Genomic DNA, 10,821 nt, shown 5'->3' with positions numbered 1-10,821 from the left:
TTTTGAATTTTCAAATTTTGAAAAAACCATTATTCTCAGAAACTTTTCCTCTATATTTTCATAAAATATTGACTTAATTATGTTATTTTCATTATAATTCCTGATTAAATTACAAATTTTAGAAAAATTGAGAGTCGAAAAAGATTTTTTAGGGAAATTTAGTTGCATCATGTTACAGGACTTAAAATTCCCTACGTATTTGATTCTATCTTATGACCGGTGCTGTTAGATGGCGTGCGGCTGTGTACCCGACACAATATAAATCCAATTCACACGGCCGCCATTTTGAATTTTCAAAATTTGAGATCAAAGAAATGTCGTTCGGAATGCGTTTGGTGGTCGACGAGGGTCGAAACGTCGTTTAACGATAAAAACTCATTTCGAAAGAACTTTAATTATATGTGAATAGCACACCATAACACTAGACTTAACAGATAACGAATAAAAAAAAATTAATAGTCCAAAGCCCATTCGTTTTCGGTCAAAAACGCATCGACAACTTCCTTCATGGCGAAATTAGGAATCAACTGATCCTGGGTAAGTTTAACTCTAGTAACCGGATCGAAGTGCCCCACTCTCTGTAGATGCTCCTCCAAATCCTTCTTATCGTAGGTGATACCGCTCGGTGTTATTACAGGTTCTTGTAGAATCTCGAAACTAATTTTCCCGCACAAATAATCAGGCACTTCTCTTTTCCTTCTCCTATCGTCTATTTTCGCAAACAATTGGTTCAATTCGTTTAGGTAATTCTCGCATGTTTCATTAATGTTCTGGATGGTTTGTTTGGTGGTTTCATTGTCGCCTTCTTCGTTCTGCACCTCTTGTATCCTCATTTCTCTATCTCTTTCAATCAATTTATTCAAATACGATTGTAATTCTATTTCTTGCGCTATACGTTTTTCTTCCTGAACGGAAAATCTGTAAAATTACAAAATTAAATGAATTTTCTTTCAATATTTACAAAAACTTGACGAGATTTCACAAAAAAAACAATCTAAAGTTCAAGAAATTATAACCTAAGTCATTAAAATAACAACCGCAAGAAATAAAATAATCAAACGTGAAAAAAAGTCGAAATTTCCAATAAAAATACACCAAATCGAAACAAGTATATAAATACCGTTTTTTCCTAGCAGCTCTTAATTGTGAGGCAATGTCATCTCCGAAATTCATTTTTTGTTCTTTCGCCAAGTCATTCGCTCTTTGTAGATGTTTAATAGCTTCGTCATAATTATCACTTTCAAATAGAGCTTGTCCAAGGAAGAAATGACCTTTCACCAAATTTGAATCCATGTCTAAAGCCCTTCGGCAATCCATACACGCCTGTTCCCATTTTAATAATTTCAGATAACAAAGAGCTCGATTCGTAAAGTAATGGGCTACGTCTGGGTTCTTGATTATGGCTTTGCTGTAACAATTTATGGCTTCTTCGTATTTTCTCAAATTATACAAACGGTTTCCTTGTTCTTTTAAATCTTTGTCGGAAAGATTTGCTGTCGAGTACATATGTTTACTCATCCTTTTTGATTTTTTTTAAACTATTTTTATAAACTTAACATTCCACTTTGACATTTTATAACCTAGAATTTTCTATTGACGATTAGTTCATATGGGAAAAGAGATGTATCTAGAACGAATTTATTTATCGTTAAACTTTGTTTATATGTTCTCGAATAATCTTTTAAATTGATAAAATATATTTTTAATTTCGTTTAAATAATATTAAATAGATATATTACTTTATTATTAAACCGAATTACGTACTTTTAGTCATAATTATTATATTTCAGAAGTTTGTTTATAGGCAACACAAATTATATTTCAAAAGTTAGATTACTTAAATTTGTTGTTGTAATGAAAAAATTTTAGTTTAACATTGTTATTATAATTTATATCAAAATATTGAACCAAAATTAAACGTTAAAATGTACGAAAAGCATTTTATTATTATTATTCATATTTATTTATATTTATAGATAACAATTATAATCCTTTCATGGTTTTGAAATCAAAAAGTTTTTAATAAAATGTAATTGTATTTGATCACAATCAATTTTGTATCAAATTTGAAAATATAATTGGTTTCGGAGTGTGTGCCGGAGTATTAGCCACGGTCGAAATACATGTCAAAATATTGGCGGTTAATCTTGTCGCTGTCTATACACAAGATTTGTTCTAATTTTATTTATTTAATTTAAAATAACTTGAAAATAACAAAGTTGTTATTAATCTTATTGTTATTTTATTAAAGTGATTTAAAAGTAGTTAAAAACATTTTTAGTCTATGTTTGTGGTTATGTTTGTAGCTGTTACTATTATATTGCTATATATACTACTATATATTTCTTTTAATTAATAAAATAAAACCAGCCGCTATATAAAACTATTGAACAGATGCTACAAAATGGTTAAAAGGAAATCTGCTCCTCAAAGGAAGTCAATAACGAATTCGCAACGTTCTGATAATGAAGTTTCCCAAAAGACCCCGAAAAAGCGAAAATACGGCTCCGGCAAAGTGTGTATGAATATCGGAAATAAAGAATTCAAAATTTTTAGGTACGTTTTATATAAATAATCGCTGAAAATCTGTATAATCATTTTTCAGGACAACATTAAAACAAATCAAAAGATTACAAGCATCAGTTCAAAACTGCATCCCTCGTCTCCCATTTTCTCGTCTTATTAGAGAAATATTGATGGAACAAGGGTTGGGATCGCACAAAATTCAAATTGAAGCTCTCAAAGCTATACAAGAAGCTGCAGAGATATATTTGACATATCTATTCGAAGATGCCAATAAATGTGCCATGCACTGCCATAGGGTAACTCTTATGCCCAAAGACATACATCTAGTTCTCGATATAAGGGGTTGTAACGATCCAGGATATTCATAAATTTTAACAGAATATGAAGAATTTTTATAAGATTTACGTAAAGGTGAGTAAATTGCGATTATAATGATTTTTTTTTCAAGTTTTGCCTGTTTCATCTTGTTTTATCCACAATATTTGTTTTTTCTTTTTTTTGCTTTCCTTATAAAATTATAATAATTTCCATTTACAGAATTTCACCCTTTTTTTACCAATATTTTTGGTCTTAAATTTTCTATTAAATTTTTGCATTTCTATATAAATTTATGGGTTTTATTTTCTTTTATAGAATTTACTGCTGACAACAAAGGAGTGCAAATAGTGCCTTATGTATATGTGAATAAGTTTTATAAACAATTCATGTAAATATTTGGTCGTAATTGGGTAATTTTATTTTATTTTCAAAATTACATAAATCTATATTAGAAGCGTAGTTAGGGGGCAAAATCATATCAACAAGTTCGTTTTTTCTTTAATTATCCTTATAGTAACAGTCATAGTAGCATTACAATGATTCAATTTTTAATCAATTAAGTTGTAACAAATGGCCTCGTGGGGCTGTGATCCATCCCTAGCTACTCTACTGATTCACTTTGTGCCATTTCTGTTTATAAAATCATGATGTATTTTTTTAAATATCAATACGGGGGTCTTAGCAAAACTACTCTCTACTATATATATGCTTGAAGGTAAAAGTCATTAACAAAATCAAAATTTTTCAGGAGAGCAAAAAAACGGGGATACGCTCATTAAAAATAGGAAAATCATAAATCATTCAAAATTTCCACTGAATTCCTTTTTTTAAACTAATTTTAAATTATCTTACCTTTTTTTAAATTAACACTTGATTCATAGTGGACGAAAATTTAATTTTCACATTTAATGAGTTTTACCTCCCACAATATTTCAAGTACGTTAGTTGGTGTTAGTGAAATAAAATATAATGTTTTTATAATCTTTTTATTTACAGAGAGATATGTTTCACAAATATTTTGTATTCAGAGAAAAACACTAAACAAATATAATATCTTACAGTATAATATACGCAAAAATCTCACACATTTTTTCAGGTCAAAATTACTTCTGAAGTTTCTAGAGACGGTTTATTTCTATACCACTGCTGGACTTCCTCTGGAATGACTCCTCTGTCACAAAGTTGGATCAAGTCTTTTTTCTTTGCTTTATTTAACTTTAATTGGACACTATAGGCAGGGACGAGAGCTGGGAAACAGTTATCATTGCTTCGTGGTCTTCCTCGATTTGATGAGCTATTAATATCTAATGCCTTGTAGTCATATTTGTGACTGTACTTATAAAATATTTTGTTTGATTCTGTTTTCAAAAATTTGAAACATTTGATTTTAATCCAATTAACCTTGTTTCATTCTATATCAGTTTTTTTATGATCTTAGAACTGAGTTTTCCTAAATCTAAGAAATCTGTATACTACAGCTCAAAGCATTTGTAGGGTGTCGTATTTTTTCCTGTTCTGGCTCCTTCAAATATTCGTTTATAATGATTCATCATAAATATCTCTTTATTTTTCATTTTCCTTTCTATCGTGGAATGCATGGAATCACATTCCATGTAAGAATGGCCGGATTCCAAAAATTTATGGTCAACCACCTCTAAATGACTTGATTTCACAACAGTATAAAGAAGAGCAGCGACGACTTGCTGGTTGTGATTTTGGCCTGAGCAGGTGTGAGAAAATAAGGAGATTTCTTTCATTTCAAAAAAACCAACTTCCTTCTTTGTTTTTGCTTTCAAAGAAAGTCAAGTTATACACAGAAATTTTTCGGCTATAATAAAATTGGGAAACCGCAGATGTTGGGAGCTGCATTACTTTTTGCAGATCAAATGTAAAGGTTTGAAAGCTGCTATCAAATTCTGCATGCTCTTTGTCCTTACTTTTGGATTCTTGGCAAACTGTTTTTTCACACCATTCTTTGTAAAGTCTATACATTGAGGAAATATTGAAATCGCTAGATAAATACTTTTTCTCACTATTTTTTCTGGCGTAGTGAGATTCCACAGCAGGAAAAGAATTTATGTGTTCTTTGATATAATCTATTTCAATAAGCTAGGTTTTGTTGGAAATACAAAGAGTTGCTTGAAAAAATGAGCTGCAAACCCTGAATTCCCCTTTACTATTTTTGAGAAAATATTTCCTTGATTCACTTCAACTCATCTGAATGAGTGAATCAAAAGCGTTACCATGTATTACTTTGAGGTTATATTCGATTCAATAGCTGTCAAATCTTTTTGTAATATATTTTGACTATTTTTTCAATTAATTTCCTGTTTTTTTATAAAAAACGAAGTTTTTGCAGCATATTGAATTATTATTATCTATCTTCGTCGTGTCATATACTTATTTTTATAATAATTAATACGAGGGTCTTACAAAAACTATTCTCTTCTCTATATGTACGTATATTGAGGTTATGTTCGATTGAACAGCTGCTGAATCATTTAGTAACTTAGTTTGACTATTTTTTTTTTATTAACATCTTGTTTTTTTTTCATAAAAAACGAACTACTTTTTCTATATATAGTCTTAAGTGAAAAATTTGTTTAATTACTATATTTTGTAATAATGAGAATAAATTGACAATATGGCATTTCCAAGTTGACAAACTATAGGATGAAATATAAATTACCCCAGTTTTTTACGAGGACTTTTAAAGTTCTTGGTTAACATTGGTAAATGTAATAAAAAACGTAGAATACATGTAAACTTGAAAAAAGTACAAACTTTGTTGTTTGTCTTTTTTAAGTAGTATATTTTTTTGTAAAATATGTGTTTATTAATAAAAAAGAAAATATTGAAGATTTTTTTTTATTGAAACTTGACAACACTGTAACTTATTCCACTAATAGACAGCCTAAGTCTGACGTCACAGAGACGGGCGGAGCTCCAAACAATTTTGTTGATAATGGTAAATGCCCATAAGCAAATTTTGCATTTAGTGTTTTCGTGGGTTATGTGATAAAATAAGACTTTTCAGTTGAATATATTGTTGATGGAACGTACTATTTAAGAAGTTTTAGTTTTTATTTGTTTTTCGCCAGGCGAGTTAATTTAACATATTAATTCTGATTTAAAACTTGTTGAGAGGTTATGTCTATTTTATTTTTGCGGTACATTTTTGTTTGTTTTTTTGCAGATCCTTTTATTGTTAAGAAAATAATGGGTTTTTAACATGTCCTAAAACTTTCCAGCATCAGTGCTTTTATAGATGACACAACAAAATTATAAAAAGAGGTGAAAACGGCCTTAGAGTCCAGTCATGCCAAGAAAATGGACTTCACCTCTGATTTGCAGGTAATCAGAAGGGAATTATTTGCTAGTATGAAAGACAGCTGTACTACAACTAAATCTAATACTCATGTGGAAGATTAAACGTTAGCTTCATTAAGGTCATAAACAGTTGATCACTTTTAGGAACGATCTGAACATTCCATCCAGCATAATATTTTAATTTAATGCTGTTCAATAGTTCAAAAAGTACCATGAACAGCTCATTGGTTGGAATACCAGTATACATTAGTACATGAGCATCTTTGTTCTTCACAATTTCATAGCTGAACCTTGTCGATAACTTTTCCAGCTTCTCAGGTAATTCAACCACCTGCTGCCGCAAAAAGTAATTTTCGGCTTCTTGAAATGCAGATGATGGACTCAGGAGTGAAGCATCAAGTTTAATTTGAGTCACTTCATGATCTCGTTTCAAAGACCCTGGCAGTAGTTTGGTTGAAGGTCCTGGTAGTGGTTCGGTTGAAAGACCTGGTAGTGGTTTATTTTATTATATATACTATAAAATGAATTTAATATCGATGGATGCAACATGCAGTAGATCTAACAGCAGGCATACTGGTGGAGTGATTATTTATGCAATGAGCTACTTTGGATTATCTGTTGGGCTTAATGACCCTGTTGACTACAGTTTTTGATCACTGTTATAAAAAAGTGTTTTAATTGGTGCATTCTACAGGTGCCCAAACGCAAGTTCGGCTGTTTTCTTGCAAGATTTTGAAGATAAAATGGGTGATGAATTATTACATAAGCAAATAGCAGTATTTCTGGGAGACATAAAATAACATTGACTGGCAAAAAAACAATAGTGACACAAATAGAGTAAGAAACATTCAAAGTTCAGGATTATGCAGGAGGTTCCGAGAAATTTCCCTGGCATAAGTGATCATGAAATAATTGGAGTTAATATTGAGGTAAATAGAAGGTCAGAGGAGAAAGAGTCATATTACTGTAGAAATCTGATTGACGATTGTTAGAATATGTGGAATACCTTTTAAATAATTTGGAAACAAAATTTAATTGCATTTACCAGTGACGGAGCAAGTCTAATGTTAGGAAAAAGATCAGGAGTGGCTACAAAATTATTGAATAAATTTCCAAAAATAATCACGTGACACTGTTTAAATCAATCTCCTAAAAATCGACGCGGACTAGAATCAGGCGCGGAAAATTTGCTAGTTCATTCAGAACTGTTAATGCAGTTTGGTAAAATTTAAAATCTCTTGCTGAACATTTTCATCAAGCCGCAACTGATGGAAGTCGTTCAAAAACTGATCAGAGTGTATACATTGGTATAAAAAAATATATCACTAAAAAAATATTCACTTACAAATCATTCCATACTAATATCAGGAAAAAATTCACAACGTGGAAGCTATGTAAACATCTGTCACTTGCGATTTGTTTAGTTTACCTTCATTTTGTAAATAGTTGCAACGTAGATTTTAAACTAGAAAAATGATTCGTGAATTCAAAGGTGAAAATGAAAAACAGTAAGTCTAAACTTTTAATTAGCTTTTAAATAATTATAAAATAGTTTTTCTCTATTTGTGTTGGATATCGAATTTAGAAATATTTTAGCAGTATAAAGTACCGCCGGCATTTCTTTTAAATTCTTTTCTCAAATATTCGCCAGCTGCTTTTGACAATCCCAATTTAATTATGTCGTTTTCGAGGTCGTTCTCCTTCCCGATTCCTGCTAAGTACCCATTCAAACGCGCTGCTGCATGTGACGTTTGAAGAAGTTCAGGGGTAATAGATATTTCCTTACACAAAAAAGAATGTTTTTGAAGTCTGTATTTTTGATGATAACTAAAAATTTGATTAAAATTAAACGTTATAACTATAAAAAAATCTATATTCATTACTCTTCAGCCGGATAAAACGGTCCAGCAGGAATAATTTGAGTTATCAGTTGTTCATTTCGATTTTGAGATTCCTTTTTCATCGACGCCTCTGCTATATTTTTCTGTTCCTCGTCGTGATACAAAATCAATGACGCATACTTGAAAAAAGTTCAGTTACAAGTTTTAAAAACCTTCAAGTCTTTTTTATATGACTTACTTGTTTTTTTATCCTAGTTGTTAAACCATATTCATGATTGTCCCAAAATAATTTGAGAAGTTTTTCGAAATTAATTACATTTGGGTCGTAATCGATTTCGATAACTTCAGTGTGATCACCGCTAGAACAACCATATATTTATGTTCTGTGTCAGTTGTCAAAATGTGACATTCAAAAGTGTGGTTAGAAGAGCATCAATTTTACCTTTCTCTATCTTTCTTTACTCGCTTCTGATTGGTTAATTGGTTATTCTGATAGAATAAAGCGAGATAGAGAGTAGTATACTGATGTTTTCTCTCATTATCAAAGTTCCATTTCTCTATCTTTAATATAAACTCAATGGTTTAAAAATATGATAATAACGAATAGGTTATGTTTTTATTTGTATAATTAAACCAATAAAAAATAGATATTTGAGTATTATTTTAATAAAAATGGAATTTTTAAATAAAAATTAATTGTTTTTTTATGTGTATTATTCTTACATGGATTTGTATGTTGGAGAGGGTGTGGTACCTCCGGAATATCCTACTCTAGTTCTAAGTACTCCTTGTTGGGCACCATACAAAGCGTCGTTGGCCCAAAAACAACCCATACCGAATGTCGCTTTTTTAAAAGGGTTTGTTACTTTATGTAATATACTAGACATTTTTAAATACGTATCTAAAATAATTATAAACACGTATTCTTATGGAAATGTTTGTTTTTAAACTGTGGTTTCAAGCAATAAAATCAACAGATAATTTAATCATTTCCTGTTGAATGATTATCTGTACAGAAATTAAATGAGAAAGCTCATTAAGAAGAGTATACATTCATTCCAAAAACACTTAATTTCTGATAACTTTTTATAAGAAACAAAAGTCAAAAAATAAACACGCTCTTTATCAAAATAGATCTTAAATCAAGCATACTTAATAAAATAAATAAAAAAGAACCTTGTATCAGGATTTGATGGATATTATTTAATATTAAAAAGATTATTTTTCATCGAGTTTCGATTGACTTTACGTGAAATATTTTTTATATGTAGTCAATCTAAGATCTTTAATGAATAAATAAAACACTTACTAAGCTCAATTTATTACACTTATATGTTATTCTATCACTAAATTCATCTACGCTCAAATAATTTAATTGTTTACTAAATGCTTATAAGTATTATTTATACCTAATTAAAATAACGTAGATAACCTTACATTATTTGACATCTATACTTTATCACCTAGAAATCGATTTTATGTTTGATTCTAATGTATTTTAACGTTTTTATGATAGCCACTTAACATGTTAGAATGTGAACTAATAGGTACTTTCACCAAAATATTTATAAATAAAAAGAGGTCATTTGGAATGTTTATCGGGTGAAAACGTCCCATATTATCAAAGTATATAAATATAAAATATGGAGGTGGTAAACATGGTTTGAAAAAAAAAGTTAAAGTTTATCATATACCTTTTCAATTTATAAATCACAGATCTACATATATACGTGATTTATGTTCGGAATCGAATTCTATCATATGTACATATATAGAGTGAGTTATTATCTATGGTTTAGTGTTACTGTATTGACAACGTGATCATATACTTTTTACAACTTTGACAGTTTTAGTTATATTAAGAAACGAATAATTGATGTTTCATGTACATTAATACATTCTACAAACTTTATATACAAATTTTAATATTATTAGACTATTCTGAATTTCAATATTTCTTTTATCAAATTACATCAATCGATGTATTATTTTGAGCTCCGAATTTAACTTTCCATCTATTAGTTTAAATGGTTATCTATGGTTAATGAGAGGGTGTTAAGAACAAAACAACATTCGATAGATGACTTTGACAATTGTTCTTCTAAATATGTTGTGTGAAATATTTACGTATTTAGTGTACATACATATTTTTGCTTTATTTAAACTCGATGTACTATTTGAATAGTTATTATTAGAGTATTGTCAATTTCGATATTTATTTCACTTAAAAATCGATGTATAACCAAACCACTGATCACGTATACAGAATTCGTACTCGGAATTCAACTTTTCATCTTTCAATCGTATGTATATGGAATAAATGTATATCTATGGTTAAATGTGTGTTATCGGCATAGCCTTGGTCTATTGATAACTTAATATATTATTGTTTTATTCAAACTTGTTGTACATTTTAAATAGTTATCACACTACTTTGAGTTTTGATATTTCTTTTATATAAATATCGATGTATTGTTTCCAAACCACAAAACGCATATACGAGTTTTTTGTTCTGATTTTTTATTGTGCTATAGTATGGAGATCAATGTAAAAAATTATCTATGGTTTAGGTGAGTACACATAACATACCAAAGGGTACGTTTTGTGGGTTACAGCGTTCGATAGATGACTTTGACAGTTGTTCCAATTACGTCAAGATGTGCAAACATCTATAATATTTTATTGCTTTCTTTTTAATATGTGCAATGTTTACGTAATTAGTGATTAAACTAGTGTAAAACAGATGTTTAGTGCTAAAAATATTCAAACGTTCATATACAAACTTGTGCTTTGTGTGAAATAAATT

General features: G+C 29.6%; 3 protein-coding genes across 5 annotated transcripts; 1 reads left to right on the top strand and 2 right to left on the bottom strand.

Moving 5' to 3' along the window:
- Positions 1-374: 374 nt before the first annotated feature.
- LOC130898974 (E3 ubiquitin-protein ligase CHIP) lies at positions 375-1,658 on the bottom strand. The gene is made up of 2 exons (XM_057808612.1): positions 1,121-1,658; positions 375-918 (listed from the first exon to the last, which is right to left on the bottom strand). The coding sequence occupies exons 1-2, from the start codon at positions 1,516-1,518 to the stop codon at positions 453-455; spliced, it is 864 nt and encodes a 287-aa protein (XP_057664595.1). The 5' UTR covers positions 1,519-1,658; the 3' UTR covers positions 375-452.
- Positions 1,659-2,106: 448 nt separating this feature from the next.
- LOC130898972 (uncharacterized) lies at positions 2,107-3,626 on the top strand. Its single transcript, XM_057808610.1, has 3 exons — positions 2,107-2,556; positions 2,606-2,937; positions 3,160-3,626. Exons 1-2 carry the CDS (start codon positions 2,405-2,407, stop codon positions 2,892-2,894), a joined length of 441 nt encoding a protein of 146 aa, XP_057664593.1. The 5' UTR covers positions 2,107-2,404; the 3' UTR covers positions 2,895-2,937; positions 3,160-3,626.
- A 4,057-nt stretch (positions 3,627-7,683) lies between these two features.
- LOC130898971 (peptide methionine sulfoxide reductase) lies at positions 7,684-9,571 on the bottom strand. 3 transcript variants are annotated; one of them, XM_057808607.1, is made up of 5 exons: positions 9,425-9,571; positions 8,739-8,916; positions 8,254-8,374; positions 8,058-8,194; positions 7,684-8,001 (listed from the first exon to the last, which is right to left on the bottom strand). In XM_057808607.1, exons 2-5 carry the CDS (start codon positions 8,900-8,902, stop codon positions 7,767-7,769), a joined length of 657 nt encoding a protein of 218 aa, XP_057664590.1. In that variant the 5' UTR covers positions 8,903-8,916; positions 9,425-9,571; the 3' UTR covers positions 7,684-7,766. The 3 variants fall into 3 exon arrangements, with proteins under 3 accessions (XP_057664590.1, XP_057664589.1, XP_057664591.1); XM_057808606.1 differs by having other exon boundaries at positions 9,325-9,495; XM_057808608.1 differs by having other exon boundaries at positions 9,453-9,472.
- Between the last annotated feature and the right edge of the window lie 1,250 nt (positions 9,572-10,821).

Source organism: Diorhabda carinulata, chromosome 10 (assembly GCF_026250575.1).
Source record: "Diorhabda carinulata isolate Delta chromosome 10, icDioCari1.1, whole genome shotgun sequence".
In the NCBI taxonomy this organism is placed as follows: Eukaryota; Metazoa; Arthropoda; class Insecta; order Coleoptera; family Chrysomelidae; genus Diorhabda; species Diorhabda carinulata.
This window is presented reverse-complemented; position numbering and strand designations above follow the sequence as displayed.